Below are 22,145 nucleotides of genomic sequence, written 5' to 3' on the forward strand. Positions count from 1 at the left end.
AGAAGAAGAAGAAGAAGGTTCCAGGAGTGTTGGAAGCCCGACCGAGGGAAGGAAGGAGAGCGAAGGAGCGAGAAATATATGGAGGAGGAGAGGGGTCGGACGGATGAAAGAGAGCCGGAGAGAGATAAACCGAGATTTCTATTTATGTATTCCACCTCGTTCATGACTCCGGCCCGTCTTTCGCGCTCTCCTTTCATCTCGTTACGTTTTTGCGGCCGGTTAGCCTGCCGATCCTCCTCCCCGCCCGCAACCCTCCGCGAGAACCTTTTCAACCGAGAATCGTGGAAACGGAATCGATCCGCCGACGACTTCTCTTTTCTTCTCTTCTCTTCCCTTTTCTTTTTTAATCGATCGACCCGTCAAATCGATTCGTCGCGAGAAGAGAGGATGCGGGTTTGGACGCGTTGGGTCCAGAGATCCGCGTCGTTTCTCTTCGCATTTAAAGCGCTCTTTTAATCAACTTTAAGAGATATTTTAGAGTCGAAGAGAGATAAGTTACTTACTTATAGTTAGAGAAAGAATCCGATGACGTACTCGTCGATACGTCGGAAATGAAGAGCACTTCCGGCGGAAAGGAAGGAAAAAAGCGTATTTACACATTTACATACTCCGTGGTAAAATTAGGCGGTAACTCAACAGCCTTGAGAATGGATTTTACGATCGATCGTAAGTGAATGCAATCCTCGTTAAATGAGTACGACGAGATTGATAAAAATGTAACTTTCCTTTAACGTTTCCTGTAACGTAACGCGGCTCAAGCTGGACTTACAATAATCGCTGTATCGCTTCCCCTACTTTGTAAAGTATCAAACGTTGCACGTATCAACCGCGTGCTACGAAATCCTTCGCCCGACACTTTTTCCCATCATATTTTCCCCGTTGATCGCGTAACGAGCGAGATCCAATTCACCCACCGCTCCATAAATCTTTCTCAACGCAATAACGCTCGTCCAATCATCGTTCAACCCACGTTCTACACGTTGCCTCGAGACAAAACCCGTCGTGGAACCACCGAAAAGTGGATGAACCAAAGAATTGCCTCGCTCTACTTTTTTTCTTTTTTTTCTTTCACCGTCCAAGAAGAACGTATATGGAACACGCTATGCAGATATGCATATACTTTCGTTAACTTGGAAAATTCACGGTTGAAGCGGGTAATTCGGGACGAAATCAGGAGAGGTCCCTTCGAGGCAGCGCATCTTCAAATTATTACACGGAGATCTATTTCTGCGACCGTCGGTGCACCTTTCGTCGGTTTTATTAATATTCCATACGGGGGATTTAAATCGTCCTGTCCCGCGTTATCAAATATCCATCCCGTCTCGCGATTAATACGAATTACACGTCCACGTACGTTTTCCAAGTGCAAGCTTATTTCCACTGCCCGCCGTCAGAGATAATTATTGCGCGGCGCTCGCTAGTTGGGCTTTTAATTTCGACTCGACTCGTCCCTCCCCCTCCCCCTCATAGTTTCGCAGGATCACAATTGGAAACGAGAACGGTGGGTGAGCCGGTGTTTAATTACCCGGAAGCGGAAACTGATAGTTTCAAAAGCGTTTTAAAGTCAATTAGTACGTATGATATTTCCCAAAAGGAAACGGGGAGTGTTGTACCCATTCCGGATTAATTTTACGAATAATCTTCAATCGACAATTTCTCGAGCTGCGATCACATATGTGCACCGCGCCGGATTAATTCGCCTCCTCCGTTTCTTCTCCCCCTTCTTTTTTCTTTTCTTCTCTTTTCTTCGTAACCCGTGCTCGTGGCCCGAGGAATGTAAGCAGATATCGCGAGGAAAAAAGGGGGTAAGGAGAAGAGGAGGAGGAGGAGGAGGAGAGAAATTTGCGAGGAAAAATAATCCTGCTCGCGAATAAAAATGGCGCGTACCCTGGGATTTTACCCGCGCTCTCCACGCTTTTTCTCCCTTATCTCTCCTCCTTCGATCATTCGAGAGCGGGAAAAAGGGGGGCGGAGAGATTTACGAACGATATATCCCGAGAATTTACGCCAAGTAACGACGAGCGTTTGTTGTAACGCGATTCCACGTTGCGGGTGTTCGATTATTCGACACCGAAGATCGGAAGAACGTTGGATTATTTCTCGCGTTTCAGAGAGGAATCGAAAGAGAAGGCTGCGAATACGGTTGATCCGATTGACCAACGGTGGCAGAATGGGCTTCCTAATGGCTGGCGTCGCTGCGAACGGCTATCAGCCTCGTAATGGAAACGGCGTGTCGTGAAAAGGAGATACACGCGGGGGAGGGGAGGGGAAAGCGGGGGAGTTTCTTCGCTCTCCCCTGTTGCGGTGCCCCCTCTGTTTTTCTTCCATCCCGTGGAAACGGTTAATGGTTTTCTTTTGGGAGGCGGGTGGCTCGCCGCCACTCTACCGCCTCTCTGCCTCCGTTCGAGGCCATTCGGCCTGCTCTCTTTTCCGTCTCCTGTCGCTTTTTCGTCTTTATTCGATCACGCGCGTCATCCCTCCCCTTCTCTCTCTCTCTCTCTCTCTCTCTCTCTCTCTCTCCACCAAAATTCCACGTCCACGAGGAACGACTGTATCGTGGACGTCGACACGAACAACGTTTCAAGGACGGTCGATAAGACGGCTCTCCCATTTCTATTATCGTCCCTCTTTTTCTCTTTCTCTCCATCCCTCTTCCCGCTCGATTCAACGAGGACAAGGATCGCAGCGTAGCTAAGAATCGACGAGCTTTTTGCGATCGCCTCGGGCGAAACGCATCGGTCGGAGAACAGCGTGGAGAAAGATCCGGGAAAAGAGGAGGAAGCGGCAAAGAGGGTTAGGAATTCCGGAAGGGAGGGGGAGGGGAGACGCGTTTTGGTGTCGGCTTGGAATTATCGAAGTGGCGGAGGGAAGCGGGGGCGCGTGGAACGGAGCGCGCGTCTGACTTATGCTCGATGCGAATTCCTTTCGATCGTTCGGCACGACTTTCGAAGTGGTTGGTATTGGTATCGGCGGCGGCGACCACTCACTCGAGTTTCGATCTCTGCGTTGTTTCGATTCGAGACGGGGTATCGAATTACTATTATACGTGTCGTCTGGAAGTCAGTCGCCGGTTGATTTAACGAATCGGTTACGTTACCGAGATACGAATAACGATGGCCAGACAACGCGACGCTTCTCGGTAGTCCCCGACCAGACTTCGAACCGTGCTTTCTAATTTTAGCCGGGACAGCTCAGTGCCGTAGCGCTCTGTCGGCTCGAGCGCGTTTTCACGGTTCGCTCATCGACCAAGCTTTTCTGGAAGGAAAGCTCAAAGTGTATTCGTTATATACATATATTCGAAATATATTGGTCGAATCTCGCGCGAGAAAGCGATCCATTGTCATTTCCTAGAACTCGTTGTTGTTATTATTATCGCAAGTAACGACGAGTCTTTCTTGTTTAGAACGTCGAACGAGGAGGACGTGTTATTCGAGAGCGAAGCAGTGAAACGTAATATTCGAAATTACGTCGAAATTAAATCGTTACTTTTTTTTTATTTCTCGATTGAATATCGAATTCGATTGTCGTCGAATCGTTTCGAATCGCGTTATAAAAATTGTATGGTGTCAAAAAAAAAAAAAAAGAAGAGGTTCGTTATTGCTTTCCGACGAGGAAATCAACGCGTACAACGCTGGCGACAAAGGGGTGGTCTCCGATCTCTTTCCTCCGTAACACCGCGTTGCAGGCGAGCAGAAACTCGTAAAAGTAACTCGAGCCGACTCGATTCCACGCTCAACCTCCTATCGTTAGTTGTAATTTTAATCCAGCGGGGAACATTAACGCGAAACGGGCGGCGCGCGTTAACGATCCCGTAATTCCGCCGAGTTTCAGTGATCGAGGGAACATCTACGATCGGAGGAAGACCCAAGTAATATCCTGAATCCTCTTGAACGGTGGAGGGAAACTCTCGGCTGGTCTCGACCAACTTTCAAAGTATTTCCTTCCGAAGAAATACTTTCCACCGAAGTTCCACTCGTCGTTAGTTGCACGCGCTCGTCCGCAGTTGATCGAAACATTTGCAGCTTCGAGAGATGTCCAAATATCGCGTGAAATTTTATTCCCCGCTTTTCTCTCGTTTCGCTCGTTTTATTCCGTGCAAATCCGCAACGAATACACTTTGAAGCAACCTTTCTTCCTTCTCTCGGAGGTGGGAAAATTTATGGAATGGTGTTTGGAGCAATCGTTGCCCGGACACCTCTTTCGAACGAAGATACGGGAAACGGGTCGGATTTACGACGACGTCCGCCATTTTTCCGTCCGCGGGCACACGGTTGAAAGCGCAAGTCCCCGTGACCCGGGCGAAATGTCAGAGAAGCGTCGGTGCTTCCGCTTAAGTCAAAAGCTGCGCCGTTCGCACGCTCGCCCGGTTATAAATACTGTGTGACCCATCAATGCCACTGCTGCCACCATTCAGAAAGGAGCGAAGAAGCCGGGAATCGGGCGAGCAACGTGGCTCGAAAACTAGAGAGAGAGAGAGAGAGAGAGAGAGAGAGAGAGAGAGAAAGAGAAAACCTGCTATTCCGTCCCCTTTTTCCTTCCCTCTTTTTCTCACCCTCCATGTCTCATCCTCCGTCACAAGTTTTTCGTCTCGCCACCTCGAACACCTCTTCTCGAGCGTGGATAGATAGAGAGCCCCTCTCTCTCTCTCTCTCTTTCTCTCTCTCTCTCTCTCTCTCTCTCTCTCTCTCTCTCTCGGTTCACCGTCGAGAGATAGGACATCGAAAATAATAATATCTCCCCCACCCTCCCCCCCGACGACGTAATAAATTGTGACCGAGAGACGAATAGAGCGGTGTCGTTTATGTAAAACAGTTTAGTCTGGTGTCGCGGTCGCTGATTTATCCGGCGCGTTAAACAAACCGTAGAAATAAAGGCGGCGCGGTGCAAAGACGTGGCTCGTTTTATTTTAATCTCATCCCCTGGCCAGCCTCGCTTTCGTGCTCGCTCGCTTTCCTCGCCACTCCGATATCCGTTACTCTCGATCATGTCTCGTCTCTTGCTTGCTTACGCGAGTTTATATTCCCTTTAATACTCGATTCCGTTTTCCCTGTCCGCGATCGGCAATACCCATAACGCTCTTTCAAGGGGAGAGGATTTCCACCGCGGAAACGCAAGTTTTATACCCCTTCCCTCCTTCCCTATTAACTTTCCACCCTTTCACCCGTTCCGTATTCGTTCCATTATCCCGATCTCGATTCTGTCAACGGAAAGCATTCGCCTCTTCCGTTCGATCGGCAAATAAATCGCGATATCATTTCTCACGTTGATCATCATCACGCTCCACGCTACATACGATCTCTCCTTCAAAATTAATTGTTTCCCGTCGAATCGAAAAACGAAAGATCGTGAGAAATCCTCCTTCCTCTAGAAATCGATCCGATCGAATCGAGAAGGTTTCAGACGCAAGGTCGTTGGAAAAAGGTCAAACGATTTCGATTCGGATGGGGGAGAGAGAGAGAGAGAGAGAGAGAGAGAGAGAGATCGGAAGAAAGATCTTGGCTCGAAAGTCCGGCGGCTGGCTGTTTTGGAGGAGGGTGAAGAAAAGAAGAATCTGGTATAGTTCTTAAGAAAGGATGAAGTGGGCTACGGTCGAGTCCTCTGGAGGGCTTTTCACCGGTATCCGCCCCTAATCTCCCTTAACCATCGAGCCGCTTCCTCCGCAAAACTCTATATATCGCGGGTTACGCCCCGATTCGTCAAGAGCCACCTTCAGCGCCTAGCGTTGCTCTTCATCTTTGCTCGCGTCTTCCCACCTCCTTTCCATCGTTTCCTCTCCTCTCCAGACGCTACGCTCCGACTACTTCCCCTCCCGTCCACCTTTCCACTTCGCAAACTCGCTCTCCAACGCCGGCCAACGGTTTCCTTTGCACGGGGGTGAAAAAGGGGAGGGGAAGGCTTCCCTCGACTACGTCTCTCACCTCTCGTCGCGAAAAACTTAGTTTCGCGACCTTTAGCCGTGATTTCCGCTTTTACCAGAGATTGCTCTTTTGTCGAGCTCGACAGAGAGGGGATGAAAAATAGAGGAGGATGTTCATCTCATCGCGCGTTAATCCGATCGAAATTTGGTCGCGCGAGACGCGTTAGATTGTTGTTACGTCGCGCGAAGGAAAGGAAAATCCCACTTGAAAATTGCCAAGAGGGACAAAAGCAGCTTTGTATCCCACCGGTTCGGTGGAGCCTCGGATCTTCTCTCGATCGATCTTTTCGAAAACGGTTGCCTTTTGAAACGTTAAGAGTCCTCTCGACCTCCTTCGCATTCCCTTTCCCGGCCATTCGGGATAATTTTAGGAAAACGAATTTCCCTCGCCCGTTTATTTAACGCCTTGGAAAATACTCGATCCTGGAGGAAAACTTGTCGAAAAGGAGCCTCTCTTAGCCTCCTTTCTTTCCTTCTTTTTCTTTTTTCTTCTTTTCTACGGCATCTTTTAATAGTTTCGAAAAGTTTTCAAAGGAGGGAGAGAGTTTTCCCTTCGAGAGTTTATCCGCGATTCGTCGAGGTATTTCTGGAGGATCGAGAGAAAGAGAGAGAGAGAGAGAGAGAGAGACAGGTTCGAACAGGACCGATTTAAATCTAAGCAGGGCGTTTTGGCAAACGCGGGGAATCGGCGTCTCTCTCTCTCTCTCTCTCTCTCTCTCTTTCTCTCTCTCCACGGATCAGAATTTCTTCTCGGTGTCTCGCAGTTTTCCTTCCCTCCGCGTCTCCGCCTCGCCGTTCCTCGTCCAACATAGCCGAGCGTGAGTCATCGACGGAGGACCGGGATGCTGGACCTTGTCGCGAATCTAAATAAATACGGACACGCGCGCGAAAAACGAGGCAGAGGAGGATCGGGTTGAGGGCAGGGGGTGCGGCCGGTTACCGAGACATCGCTTAGAAATGCGTGAGTAAGAACATTAGGCCGTGGTAAATTTATATCTTCGCGGCTTTCACCCCGTCCGTTTCGGCCTTCGTCCGCCTTTTCCGCGACTCGACGGATGCTTTCTTTCTCCCTTTAACGGAGACACAATTTGCAAAATCCCCTCCCACTTTTGTGTTCCGACATCTTCCCGAGGATTAGAATCTTCGAGGAGAAAAATTCTCGCCGGTCGAGGAAAAATATCGAACTCGAATTTCTCGTCGCGAGAAATTTTTCTTCCCCTCGTGATGCTGGGATGGATTTTTATCCGAGGATCAAAGTTTGATAAACGTGATCGAAGGGATGGAAACACACGGAGCGACAAAGGATTTTTATCTCATTATCTCCGAAACATCGCAAAACGTATTAAAACTTTCGCGTTTTCTTATTCCGTATTCCGTATAAATTCTTAAATATCTAACTTTTCAATCAAAGATGTCTCGCAGTACGGATGTAACTAATATTATCCCTCTCTATCGGTGCTCCCGGATAGGATAAAAAAAAGTTACTTTCGAGATGGAATCTCTAAACGCATTCCCATTTATTCAATACGAATTTTGAATCGCGAAAGAATAGAAATTCGTTAGAGGGATGAAAATTACAAGTTGTCGAGCCGACGGTGGGCCGAAAGGCGAGCGTAGAGCAGGATATAACGAAGCACCACGCTCGTAATCATGGTCCACGCTCATCGTTCTCCACCGCGCTGCCCCGTTAAAATTGTTAAATTATAAACTAACGCGTCGCAGTCGGTCGACGGCCCGGTAATTCGATTCGCGACTCTCGAATCTCGTCTGCCTCGATTTTCTCCACCGTGCAAGATCGTGCCCTCTCCCCGCAACAATCGATTTTTCCCCAGATCTCGCGCGACGAATTCGACGCCCACCCGATTATTTTTCTTTTTTTTTTTTCATTTATTATTATCCCCCCCCCCCAGATGAAGTTTCGTTTCACTGCCAGGCAGATTAACGATATCATCGATTCGAATCGCCGACGAACGAGAGAATCGAAAGTTTGCACGCTGTTGTCTCTCGTTCTTCTTCTCGCAACGTAACGAAACGATCGATAAAAAAGTTAAAGAAACGAAAGTCGGCGATGTTTTCGCGAGACAACGATAGCGGTGGCGGCGAGCCACCATTTTGGTCACGGATGCCCATCAATTTTAATTAATTATTAATTTGGCGTGCACAAAGGCGCCGACCTATTCGACCCTCTCTAGTCGCACGGTCTCTCCCTCCCCCCGTTCCCGCCCCACGCCCGCCGCTCTACCGCCGAAATTTCGCACAGGTTCCATTATGAACGCCGGGGATCTTTAAAGGAAACAAGCTGTGCGAGCGGAACGGTACGAACATTCTTAATTAATCGTTACTAATTGCCAAAGAGCGGATTGTATATTCCCTCTGGTAATGAGATCGTACCAGTTTCTCTCTCTCCCCTCCGCTTTTGTTTCCGCCTCGTTACTTTCTCGTGAACTGGTAATACCGTTGAGAGGACGATTGGCTGGTTTTCATGCCGTAATTTCAAAGTCTCCTCTTCTCAAATGGGAGATTCGACGATTGGTGGAGCAAACTGGAAGAAAAACCGTAAGTCTCCGTTTTAGGGGGAACGAAAGGGGATGAAAGTTTCCAGACGCTCTTTCATAAATATTCCTAGGATGCGAAGGGTTAATTGCCCTATATATATATATATATATATTCGCCCTCGTTTTCCACGAGGCCTAGTTGTAGGCTTTGAAGCATCGGCTCGTTTTCGGCCACGCTCGAACGATCGGTCGGTCAGCCCTCGATACATTTTCCCCTCCAAGGAATCTATAAATATTTGATTTCTTTCGCCGGATGGTACCGCAGTAAGTTAACCCCCCACCCTCCCATTCTCTCTCCCCGTTGCGGATCAACCGTGGAAAATCGCCAGTTGATTTTGCCCTCCACCCCTTTCCGATCCCTCTTCGTCTTTTACCCTCGTCGCGTTCCCGAGTCGAACCTCGTTTTCCACGTGGAGGATTTCGTGAACTGGCCGATGATGCCTGTGCGATTGGACAACGTCCAACCGGCGTCGCAATCGTGACAAGGGGCGAGAAGGGCCGAAAGGGGAGGGAAGGGGTGGGATGGGCTCGTAGAAGAAACACCTTGCGGATGTATCTGTCTCTCAGGTATCTCTCACGACCCTCTTCTTTCCGTCAACCACCGTCTCCACCTTCTTCTCTCCCCTCCTCCTACCTTTTTCTCCCTCCCACCGCCCCTCGAAAGGAAGAGAGCGGCGACTTAATCGCATTTGGCAGTGGTCCAGGACACGAGACGAAAGTTGTAGCAGAAGCTTGTCGGTCGGTCACAGTTATCCCTTCAGGAAAGTACGTTTGTTTCATCCGGTGGATACGCGCGAGCTGCTTACTCGTTTAGTCGTTAATTTCGTTCCTTCTGGCACCGGTGCAGGTGAGGGGATGGAGGGAGGGAGGGTGTTCGGTTCCCTTCTTTTTCCCTTCTTTTTTTCGGTTTGCCGGTTGCGGTACTTTTTCCTTCCCCCTTTCCTTTTCCGTTCTCCCGCACGCGCGATTGTTCCATGCTTTTTCAGCCGCAGTAATCCCCTGCTGCCGCCGTTGTCGCTGACCGAGAAGCCGAAAGGTGACCACCCCTTAAAGTACCACCCCTCCCCCCTTGGGAGAAGAATTTTTTTCCACGAATGGAACCAACGCGAATCAAGCCGGCTTCCACCGTGGGGTGGAATTTCGAGAAGAAACTTGGTGACCCGGCTGCTCTCTTCCTTCCGGCAAATTCCTTAAATCAACCCCTTCCTTTCGCGATACCTATACCCCGTTCTCCAACTTCAAAGGGGATGAAACTATGCCTGGATCCCCGACCCGATCCCTTTGCACACACATACATTTTATATATATATATATATCGGTCGTCGAACGGAGAGGGAGAGTGAATTTCACGAGCGATCGATCGCGATCATCGAGGCTCTTGCTCCAAGATTCTCGAAGCGGATTCGGGACGAGACTGGAAAGTTCTCGGGGCGAGTTTCTCCGGATCGGGAGGAAACTCGTCGACGACCGGCTGTCCGTTAACAATGTAACGAGTTTCCACGCGGGTAGGTACGAGTGGTGGAACAGGGTTGGGAAGGGGGAAGCCTCGAATTTACACGCGCAAATAATCCGAAATAACGCCGGCAAGTCCGTCTCTCGCGTTAATACTTAAGCGATCGAGATATATTAATCTCAGCCGGCCCCCCTCCCCCGCAGCGCCTTTCGTATTCATCGCGAATTTCAACTTCTCTCCGCGCTCCTCCATTGTTAAATTAATAACTAACAGCACCGGGTAGATAGGATTTCCCGGATTTCTCCCAAGCTATTCTCGCCTACTGCGAATGATGCCTCCACCCTTCTTCTCTCTCTCTCTCTCTCTATCTATCCATCCCTTTCTCCATTTTGCAAAAATTCCCCAAGGCTTCCTTTCGTTCCTCCAACGCGCAGTTTCTTCGAAGACGTTTCGATCTCCATCAAAAATTTCCACCCTTTTTAATCGCTATAACATTAATTACGTCTTTGATTAATTCACCGCCTGTTGATTTCGAAATTGAATTTGAAAATAATAATTTGAGAAGATTAATCATCGCGCTTGTTACTTAACTTTTTTCTACTTTTTTCTTCTCGTATCCCTCGTTTGAACCTTACCTGTCGTTCGTCGCGGGACAGAGAAAAGCGAGACAGATAGATAGATGGAAATAGAGATAGAGAGAGAGAGAGAGAGAGAGTCCCTTTTATCTCGCGCGAAATTGGCGGAATACGCGATCCGCCTCTTTCGGTTCGATCAAACCTGCGAGAATTCATCTTATGGAACGAAATTCTCCTCATCTCCGTATCAGTACGTACGTTACGGATGCGCTTACATCAAATATGTATTCGGAGAAACAGGTGTATTGGAAGCGATCCCGCGACGAGGTACGAGGATGAACGGGGATAATCGGTGTGTATTAATTACGTATGCTCGTGCATGGATGTGCACGTCGTCCGGAAACGGTGTTAATAGTAAGAATGCAGCGATAATGTAGAGCGCGTTATATATATATATATATATGTACGTTGTCGTTCCATTAGTTCGGCTCCGGTTAGATGAGATATTGATAAGCGTGACACGTGAACGGTCGTAACACGTGGTTAATTATTTCGAGGGAGGAACGCGGCGAAGGGAGGTTCGCCCTCGAGGGGATGATCTCGCGATGTCGAAAGAGGCGGAGCGATTTCCATGGATGCGGGTGCGCGCCGCTTGTGGCCTTTTTTAATGGAATGTGTGCAAGAATTTTGCACGGTCCAAGGGTTTCGGTTTTAAAAGTAACCGCTGGCACGCGGTTCAGCGAATCGCGATATTCGTTTGGTCGCCCCCGTTTTTCCACTCCCTCGTTTCTCCATAAACGCTTCACCATTCGAAAACGGGCGAAGTGTTTGTTTTATTGTCCGCCGCTTAAAAAATAACGGGAAAAGAGAGAAATCGCGAGAGAAATATTCCCCCGAAGTTTATTTCTTTTTTTCATCCCCGAGGAGGAGGATGGACCTTCGATGATCATGAAAACGGAAGTGGAGGAGAAGAGATTAAATTATTCGAGGACAGTAAAAATTGGCCACGCTTTCGTCTGTCGAGAAAACGTATTTTCGAAAATACTGATCCAGGTTGGTCGGTATTTCGTCGTGTATTTCGATGGAAATCCCAACTCTTGGAGGAGGCGAAGAACAAGCGGTGGCGCACACCCGAATAATTCCGTCCATCTTTGGACAGAGAGCTGGTCCGGTCTCCGTCCCGTAAATTATACACGCAGGGCCGTCGCAATTCGTATGCATTTCTGGAATCGTGGACCGTGAAGCTGAGATACTGGTTGAAAAGCCGAGAGCTCGAACGGCCGAGCTTTTAAGCCTGGAAAGCTGGAAACGCGCTCTCCATCCCTCGGATTCTTCCTCTCCCCTGTGTGAAAGGGGATGCGGCGATCGCGTGCTGTAAAATTGAAAACTGTGCGCACAGATCCTCGATTCCCTTCCCCCGATTATTATAAAAGTTGGCGAGCTTAAACGGCGGTTGATAGCTTCCAGGTATCCCATTTAATTCCAGAGACTTTAATCGAAATTGAAAATCCCAACCGGAGCACGGAAGATTCGCGAGAGATACGAATCCTATTTTTTATCCGGCCGGTTGCTCATCCCGGCTAAACTTCCCAGGGATGGAAAAAGCGTATATTTTATATCGATGCATTGGCGCGCGCACGTACGTACGCAAACGTAGAAGGGCGTACTTTCCCCCTTCCCTTTTCTTCTCTTTTCTTTTTTTTTCTCTATCGAGAGGAGGGAGACTGTTTGCAGAGGAGACGCCAGGTGGGATAAACTTTATGATTGCCACGCTCTCGAGGATCTTCTCCCCTCCTCCCGAGTTGAAAAGTGTTTGTAACGAAGCGCGACGGGCATAAAGATCCTCGCGTCTCCTCTGGTATAATGGTACCCGCGCCAACTCTAAATTGCTTGTTAAAAATCCTGTTGACTTTGCCGCTTTGTTTACAGGCGACGCCGGCAGCCACTCCACTCTTCGGCCAATTTTTGATCCTTTTTCAGCCGCTTCGCGAATTTATCGCTCCTTCACTTAAGAAGTGAAGAAGAGAAGAGAAGTGAAGAGAAGTGACTCGAGCGAAACTTCTTCTTAACGATGGCCGATGCGAGGAGAATTAGTCGGCAAAGATACGATCTCGTTATTTTACGGGGGAAATAATAAAAGGGGGAGGGTTAAAACAATCGAGAAATCGATAGATTTCTCTTCGAGTTTTTCTTTCTCCCCCCCTCGATGACGAGGGGAACGAACGAGTGGAGGAGATCCGCGCTTGGTCAGACCCGATCTTTCGAACATTTTATCATCATCAAACGCTGTTTTTTCTTTTCCATTCGTTCGTTTCCGACGAATTCGTTTTTAATAACGATTCGTGCCGAACCAGACGGAGATGAATATCTCCATTTTCTTGTTTATCGAGTAGAGAACGTTTGCGTCGATGTTTGTTTGCGCCGTAAATACGAACGCCACGAGTCTCGGCGAATAGAATACGGTGGTCCGTTTCGAAACTGAAACCCCGAGAATCGGATATAAAAGGGAAATTGGACGGAAGTGTGTTTCTCTTCGCCTGAGAATTAACCGTTAAAAAAAAAAAAAAAACAACGAGTTCCGTTTGAAGAGTATCCAAAGAGTATTTTCGATTTCGTTTAATCCAATTGGAATTTAAGCGATCGTAGGGCGACAAAGGGCGACCAGAGAAATTCCATCCTTTTGTAATTGACACACGAGCCGACGCGAGAGAGAGAGAGAGAGAGAGATATGTTTCACGTACCACTTTTTCCCTTCGAACAGGGACACGACGTTCTATTCTATCCTATCGAATCGATGGAATAAAGAAGGAACAGCTTTCCGATATCGTTCTCCCTAACCTAACCGCTCCAACAAAAGAATAATCGATACGATCGCGAAATTAATTAGTATTAGCCGAGTATTGGCCCGCCCGTCGTGGTTATTCATTCGCATACACGTAAAATTCACGAAACGGGACTTTTCTCCGCCTCTCTCCCTTTGTAACCGTGCTCCCACACCCTTTGTTACCGGATAAATATGAACGAAACACACCGCTGTCGAAAAGCTTGGCCTTTGAATGATCGATGCGATCATCCTCGGCTTTGATCCTCGCCCACCTTTGACGAACCAGGAAAAAAAAAAAAAAAAGACACGCGCTCCTTCTTAAAGCTCCATGTAAATTAGCCTAGATTTTCCTCGTGTATAATTTCGATCACCGCGAGGAGAGGGGGTTGGTGATTCGCTGGCGGGATTTCAGCGATTCATTGTGCGCGGTTTCCCTTGATTTATTAATTTTCATTAGCAACCGATTTACGAGGGAGGAAGATGAATCAGTCAGAAGGAAGGAGAGAGAGAGAGAGAGAGAGTATGTGTGTTCCTGCAGAGTACAATAACGCGCTCCGTTTGCAGAGTCCCTGAGAGAATCCGGTTGCCGCTCGTTAACCTATTAACATTTTATTGCTGGCAATCTTTCCTGGTCGGGTAGCACGTAGAGGCGGATCGGTAGGAACGAGCGGTTTCGAGCGGTAACGAGGAACGAAGCGCCGCTCGCGTCTGGGTTAAGACCTTCCGGAGGGGGTGGTTCCGTTTGGTGGAGGTAAGAGGCACGTTCAACGGCCGTCCCGGAGATTTGTGAGTGGAAAAGCGAGCATGCACGCCCCCTCGAACGAAAACGCGCGGCCGTTACACAACCATTTACCCGCGACTACAATATTTGGCCGGGGTTTGCCTTCCTTTTCTCTTTTCCTTTTTTTTTTTTTTTTTTTCTCTAGAATTATATCGCATAAATTTCGTTTCTTCCTCGATCAGAGGAGAATCGTTTTCGTTTTTATCCGATAATCGCGCCCTCCCTCTCCTCGGTTTAAGCACCGTTTCGGTTTCGATAAATCGACTCGAGTAATGATAAATAAACAGGATCGAATCGATTGGGATAAATGCGATTTATATCCGCGCGGATGGTTCGAGCCGGCGGTGAATGAAATCGGCGACGAGGACGCGGCACGATAAAATAACTCGGGACGAGTCGTAAAAGCAACGATCGCGGACTCGTTCCGTGGTCTAATCTCGTTTAAGGCTGCTGGCCTTTATGGTTCGTCGTATGCTCGCCCAATTACCCTCCCATGACTCCACCACGTACCTTTAACGCGATCGTCAAACTTTCGATGATTCTTCGCGTTGTAACAGTTCGTTCGCCATCTTTGATTCTTTTCTACTATTCCATATAAAATGTACGTGACGAAAAGAAGAAGAAATATATATATATACACAAATACAAGAAAGAGAGAGAGAGAGAGAGAGAGATCTTTTTATCAATTTTTCCATTCCATTAATTTGACAAGACGGGGCATCGATAGGGTGCGTTTCAAAGGAAGCCGTCTCTCGAAGGGTAGATGCCCCTCGATACACGAAGGGTCTCGAGACACGTTTTGCAAACCTGCAATCACCTAATAGCTCGCACTCCGGGTTCGGATAACGCTCACAGTCCAGTGTTCGGCGGATCGATAGAAATTCGATAGCAATACACCTGTCGATGAGGTAAATGAAAGACCTCCGTTTCGAGCCGAGATATACACGCCGACGCAACGTCTCGAAACTCGTACTACCCCCCTTCTTCCACGCGCCTCCTTCTCCTGATAAACCTCTCGGTTGAGTATAAATTAAATTGTAAAAATTTTTAAATGAAAATGGTGAAAAAATCCTTGGAGGGAGAAATCTCTTCCACGGAGATAGACGTGGCGATGGTGGTTGCAGGGGTGGTAAGAAGATAAATGAAGATTCACGGGGTTGAACGGTGTTCGGGATTCCGCGATTTCAGTTGTTCGAGCGTTGGATGCAAGCCGCGCCGCGCCGTAATTATAACATTTACCCGTTTAATTTACGGGCGAGGGAGCGCAAAGAACGTCGCGCGGAAGCACTCTCGATAAGGGCCCTTACGCGACGGTGCACTTTTGTCAGCTCACCCTCTCGCTACTTATGATGACAAATTAGCGAGATAACTAGTGGCGGCCGGATAATAAACGCCCGGGGAACACGGTAACGCACGAACGTGATAATTTCGGAATAATTGCCCGCGACTCGCCGCGAACGTCGTCGTTGATCAAACTCGAACAAGGAACAACCGAGCCTATTCGTCTTCCGGATGGACGACGAGGCGATCGTCGATTCCCCGGCTCGATTAATTCGTCGATTAATTAACTCGCCGCTTTTTTTCCACGGTCACGTAACATTCGATAATATTCGGAATGGAGAGCGTTGCGCCTCTTTCTTCGATCCCTCGAAGAGATCGATTGAAGAAATCGAATATTTTTCGAGCCGAGAAGAAAGTTAGAAATTTATTATAAGAGGAGGGCGAGAATGGTGGAGCGCACACAACATGGTTTTCACGAATCTTATTCGTTGCTTGATTCGATTGACGCGATTCGATCGAATTTCGAACCGCTTTCAAGTTAATTGAAGAACGCTTGGAAAATTAATATCTGCTTTAATATCTAAGGGATGTCTCCCTTTGTGCGAGCTATATCTCGTACACGTACCTCGCATCGTCGTGAAATTTCTTCTCTCCCGGCAGCGAGGGGAAGCGTGATAATAAGGCGAAAATAAGGGAGAGAAGGGTAGATTCTATTATTCGCGATAGAAATATTCCTCTCTTGGCTTAAAGCGGACCTCTCTCTCTCTCTCTCTCTCTCTCCTCGCGTCTCTTACGACTCTAGAATATCTAGAATTCTAGATTGTGTAGTATACTGCTCGCATCCCGATCCCGAGCTCATCTTCGATACTCGATAAGATATCCACCGATCGAAAAATCCTCACGATCGTGGGAGAAGAGACGATGTGGCGATTTTACGCGGCTCGTGCACGCGGTGAGACACGTTCGATTTTACGACGACTAGCGGAATGTAACTTGCTTCCTACGATCCGTGGACGGTAATTGAAAATTACGATGGAATACGTGGAAGAGTTCATCCCTAGGAAGTAGGGAGATTTTTCTTTCATGATTTTATAACGATAACCGATCGTACGAAACCCGTACGTGCAGGGAAAAGTGGAAAAAGTTTGCGAGCGATTAAAGCATTTTTATACCGCGCTTTTTTTTCCCCCCCTCTCCTTTTTTCCCTCCTCCACGTTTGTTGTCTATTCAGCCGACGTGTTTGCTTTTATCTTTTTTTCTTTTTTTTTTTTTTTTTTTTTTTAATGTTTATCTTTATCTTCATTTGTTTACCCCGTTTATTTACAACCGGGATGATTTTGTTTATACACGCCCATTTGATATTTATCGATACACGGATAATGAAATTCTATATAATCGGAATAGAAATCTCATCACCCATATTTTCCTCCCTTCTTTCCTGTCGTATCGTGTCGGAATCAGACATCGGAGGGAGACAACGAATGGGCGCAACTTTGGGCGACGAGTTGTTGATTAATTCGCGGGAGGTAATAAAACTCTCGAAATATCGATGGACGACGGGATATAAAATTGGATCGATCCGCGATTCCTAATAATTCCATTCCGGGGGGAAATGAGTTTCCTTTGTAAATTTATACGATCGAACGGGCGGGAGATCGATTCTTCTTTCGAGGCAACCAATGATGAATTATTCTTCGTTCGGTTATTCTTTTCTTTTTTTTACCAGTCGAAAGAGAAAAAAAGCAAAGAGAAAAGAAAGAAAGAAAGAAAGAAGCTTCGAACAAATTTTTTCTTGTTTTTCAATTTCGAACGGTTTTGCTGATAATTAATTTACGATCCTCGCAAAAGTTACTTTTAGAACCTATTATCCTATTAGTCGCGAAAGAGTTAACCGACGCATCGCAAATTTTCGGCCGGCAATCCGATTACTACCACTACTCTCTTCCACGCGTGTGTTGGCGCCAATTAATTAATTACGAATGAAAACAGTGGACATGAAAAATTCTGTAACAAAAATTTTGCCCATCCATTTTGCCGTCCCATCCCTCTCTCTCTCTCTCTCTCTCTCTCTCTCTCTCTTTCACCTTTTCGTCCTCCTCCCCTCGTCTCCTTTTTTTATCTCTTTCCCTCGACCACGCGTCGAATCCTTCTTATTGCTTGCGCGCCATATATGAAAAATCCATCTCTTCTAATTACTTAGGGATATCCATTAAAAATCGCGTAATAAAAAGGACGATAATCGTTCAAATGGCCACTTATACCCATCCCGCGGGGGAAAGCGACTAATTGCAAACTGCCATTAAACGCGGATCCTCTCGTCTCGTGTTCGAGAGCGAAAGCAAAAATATGTCGCGATTCACTTTCTTCTCGCTTGGAACACCCTTCAAAAGCGAGCTTCCTCCGCTGTTTTCGAAAGCTCAAAGGCAAACGGTTTAACAATATCGCGCGGTTACCGGGGAGGGGAGAATCGCGAGAGGCAGTAGTCGTGGTGGAAAGACGACGAGGCGCGGTTGTTTACGCGTTATTATCAAGAGAGAGAGCTTTGAAAAACAAGCAGAGAAATGCATATATATATATATATATATAGAGAGAGGGGGGGCGGGGGAGAGAAAGAGGGATGAAGGAAAGTTTTGAAACCGTAGACGTTTGACTTTCGAAAAGAGAAAGAAAAGGAAGTCTCGATTACAATATGGCCACGTCTTACGCATACGCGTGCGCATCCCGAGCGTGAGCACATGAATACATCATCTTTAAAGAGTAGCAACGGCATCAGCGAAACGAGAGAGTCTTGCCAACAGTTGAGTCATCAGAGAAGAGGGCCGGCCTGCTCTCTCGCTATAATCGTTCCTCCGTGGATAGTAAATCCGGCCGAAAGGCCGTCTGAAATTATTACGGCCCCCAGGGACGTGGCAACGGCTCGCGGTGCCACGAGACGGAATATTTACAAAACTACCGATCTACGAAAAAAATACATTATCCACTAATCCAGAACGAATCCATTAATTCTTCCATCTCTTTCCTCTCCCCTTAAAAAGAAACCCTAAAAAAGAAAGAAAGAAAGAAAGAAGGAAAGAAAGAAAGGAGGCGAATAAAAATTTTGGACCCGGTTCAAGCGAAACGATTAAAAGGGCAACCTCTTTTATTTCCCCCAGCCAGCGGGATTCCGGGCCACGACAGTAGTAATAAAAGAAATCGAGCGTAATAACGGCGATTATGTCGTTACGATCGATCGGGCGGAGGCACGCGACCAGCGCGGTGGAAATCGATGTCACACGCGGGTAATATTCTTGGCAGCGATATTTAGTAGCTGGACGAGTCGAAGGGAAGGATGGGGGAGGTGTGGCGGCCCCTGGAATGAAGAACGACGAGAAAACGAGCGGCGAAAGTTCCGCGGTCGAGGGTGGAGGGTGCATAGGTCTAAATCGGTGCCAAACACGAAACACAATTTCGTTAATCGCGAATTATAAGCCCCGAGAACGAGGGGGAGTTTGTCGTGCATACGTTATCCAGGCTTATAAACGATTCGCGAAAATTCGCGAAACTTTGCAGGTTTGTTTTCGCGACGGTGTCGTCACGGAGTTATCCTCTCGAGTTGCGCGCGTGCAACCCCCTTCGAACGTATAGTTCTCGCCTGGCTCGCGAGAACGAGTCCGTGACGATTTTTCGGATGCACGCGAAACGCGGCGTTATCTCTTTCTTTCTTTCTTTCTTTCTCGACGTTACGAGAATTCGTCGAATTTTATGTTTTATTTTTTTCCCCCTTTTGGTGAAACTTTTTTTGGTAAAACGGTACAAGAACAGGAACGAACGCCATTCGTTCTTTCGCACGAGCTTTCATACGATTCGTTTCGCAGGGGGTGGTTCTCGTTCAAAAATCAAAGTGGAAGAAAGAGCAGACTCACCGTTTGTGTTGAATCCTGAGGCCTCTGCGAGGGTGCAGCGGTATACCGTCTTTGAGCCAGTGCACCCTGGGGGGCGGAGAGCCCCTCGTTCGGCATACTAGCTTCACTCTTTCCCGTAACCTCGCTATCGAGTCCCTGAGCTCGGACAACGTAACCTCCCTCACTGAAATCAGACGTTTGCACTCGTTGAAATTTCCTCGACGGTACTCCTTCGTTACCGGCCTTCGTAACTCGTCGATCGAAACTCGTTAGCATACAAGAGAGAGTAAAAAGAAAAAGAAAAGAAGGAAAAAAAAAATACGTTGTTTAATTCGCAAGCGAATATCGGAGAAGGAGGTAGAAGTAAACGGAAAATAGGGAAGAGGGGGGAAGCAGCGGGGAAGGGAAATCTTTCAAAGATCTTCCATTGTTTAACATTCGCTCGACCATCGAGAATCGCGGTGTGAGAAAAGAAGCTGGACGTGGAACGGAATATTTGAAAGGCGATTAAGGAAAAAGTTGCGAGCGACGTGGCTCTCGGCGAGGGGTCCGTGGGAAATTTTGACGCGTAATGAATTTCGCGACGGGGTAAATCTGCGCGCGCTCCACGTTGAAAGAGAATTCTTAAAGCGGCCACTTTCCAACTTTCCATCCAACTACGTGTCTCGAAGTTCCGTCGAAACTTCCCGTCGAAAATCCTACCCGTAGTTTTAATAAACTTTTCGAGAGAGCCGTACTTCTCGCCACGGGGGAGGGGGCGAGGAGAGAAGGAGATGAGGGGAGAGAGGGCAGTACGTGTTTTAAATTGCGCCATCTCCGAAAGGATATATTCACGCGCGGCTAATAATTTTCCACCCCGATTCATATTCCCCCCCCCCCCCGCAAAAATATAAAAATATATATTTATATATATATTTATATATTCCATCGCGCCTTTTTCACGAGCTCTCCGAAAAATCGCATCGTCGAGTAATATTCCGGCCGCGTCCGAAGAAAAAGCGGAATCGTTAGAGGGGCAGGGGAAAAAAGGGAAAAAGGCGTTCTTTCTCCCGGGGATAGTGGTCGCTTTAAGGAATTGTATGGGGGAATAGTAGGGGTTCTTTTTTAAGAGACGGAGAATAGCCCGCAACTATTGATTCCGAGTCAAAGCGCTGTTGTATTTCCACAATCGGAAAGCTATTCGAGAATCGACGTTCATGATTATCGAGCAAATACACGATACCGAAAAACAACTTATATATATATATATATATATAAAACGCGTTCAATCGGGGAACGCGTCAAAGTTCGATTGTTCGTTCGTAAAACGGATCAAAACCAAGCGGGATATTCTTTCCGTTCATGCAACCACCACCACCGTTTACGAGCAATTCGTTCATTTTACCGAGCGAGAAACGGGGAGTAAACGAGCTCGCGAACGGACACTTTCAAATCCGGTGTCCATTGAATCCGCCGCTATTGGATTCGCCCAATCCGTTTAATCCGATGAATCTCGTGCCACGCACAATGTATCCTCATTACGGAGGTGTATCTCACCCCGTTCTTCCCGACTCGGGTCGGGATCAAACGGGCGAATATAATAATAAATGGCCGAGTTTCGTGGCGACGCGAAAGAAGAAGCTTTCCAATTCGAGATGAAATCCTTTTCCGCCCGACTCGTATATTATTTCCAAGGGGAAAATATTGGGTGGGAGGGGGCCGAATACGCGTTCGATGAAAACGGCGGATTCCATTATACCGCGCGGAGAATAATAATAATAATAATAATAATAATAATAATAATAATAATAATAATAATAACAATACAACGGGGGGGAGTGTCGGTTCTTTGCCTTGCGGAGCCGCGACCTGTATCGAGGATTCTCTCCAATGGCCATCTTTTCGCGTTGCCCTCTCGAGGTTCGTTGCCGAATTCCAAGGTTTTCGCCTCGCTCGGGGGATCGGTTATTCCCGATCCCGCTTTAAATTAGGTCCGAATCAAAGTCGTGGACGAAGTGGGTCGTCCGTGGATGATTCTAATTTTAGAATCCTATTGTGCGGTGTTACATAAAGAGTAAAAGTAGATCGCGCGGCTCGCTTTGCCCCCGTCCCTTTCTTACCGATCCTTTGTCGTCCCATCGTGCCAGTTTCCAGACTTTGCTCCCGTTAACTCTTCTCCCCTTCCTACGATGGACAATACGATAATTCGCGGAAACGAAATTCACGCAATTTCGAGATCGCGGAACGAACAAACAATTTTCCATCATTTTTCTTCAAATCTGGAGCCCGTCCGAATCTTGGCACGAGAATTCCTTTCAACGACAGGATTCAATTCGATCGCTTCGCGGTTTAATACGTCGTCGTGGAAATCGCGCCGAGTCTACAACACACGAATCTAATCGCGCCCGCTTTTCCTTTCGCCATTTTTCAACCACGTTTCCCGTTCCACCACGGCGCCTCGTGTTTTGACTAGCGTGCTTGCCGTAATTACACCATTCCCTCCCTCCCCCCTCGGGACCAGAAACGCGACGCTCGAATTATCCACGACGTTCCGCGTCGCGGTGAGAACGCCTCCGGGCATTTAATACGTTTCCATCAATGTCGTCGTCGTCGTTGGCGGGCGACGGTGTTACTCGAAACTCTACCGTGCCAGCTACCTATTCGCCGCGCACGATTCCTTTGGAATAGGGTCGTCGCGTACGGAATCCACCTCCTCCTCCTCCTTAGTCGCGCTACGGGCGCCGCGTATCTTTCGCGGTGTCCTCCCGTCTGGGATCAACGTTATTCCGCGTGACATGCCATTTCGGTATTAGAGAATTCACGGATCGAGATTGATTCGATACGATTTTAAAAAGGCGGGCCCCCTTTCGTTAGCCACGATTTTCAGTAGTACAGGTCA

General features: G+C 47.7%; 1 protein-coding gene across 3 annotated transcripts in view; it reads right to left on the reverse strand.

Annotated features, from left to right (window-relative positions):
* Positions 1-22,145, reverse strand: part of LOC122711934 — a 197,224-nt gene that overhangs the window by 63,227 nt on the left and 111,852 nt on the right. For all 3 annotated transcript variants that reach the window (XR_006346231.1, XM_043931130.1, XM_043931129.1), the window contains exon 2: positions 19,289-19,451. Coding sequence is in view for 2 of the 3 variants with exons in the window: in XM_043931130.1 (XP_043787065.1) it covers positions 19,289-19,451 (163 nt within the window). In the remaining variant the exon portion in view is untranslated. The remainder of the gene's footprint in view (positions 1-19,288; positions 19,452-22,145) is intronic.

This window comes from Apis laboriosa, unplaced genomic scaffold (assembly GCF_014066325.1).
Source record: "Apis laboriosa isolate Shangri-la unplaced genomic scaffold, ASM1406632v1 scaffold18_cov149, whole genome shotgun sequence".
In the NCBI taxonomy this organism is placed as follows: domain Eukaryota; kingdom Metazoa; phylum Arthropoda; class Insecta; order Hymenoptera; family Apidae; genus Apis; species Apis laboriosa.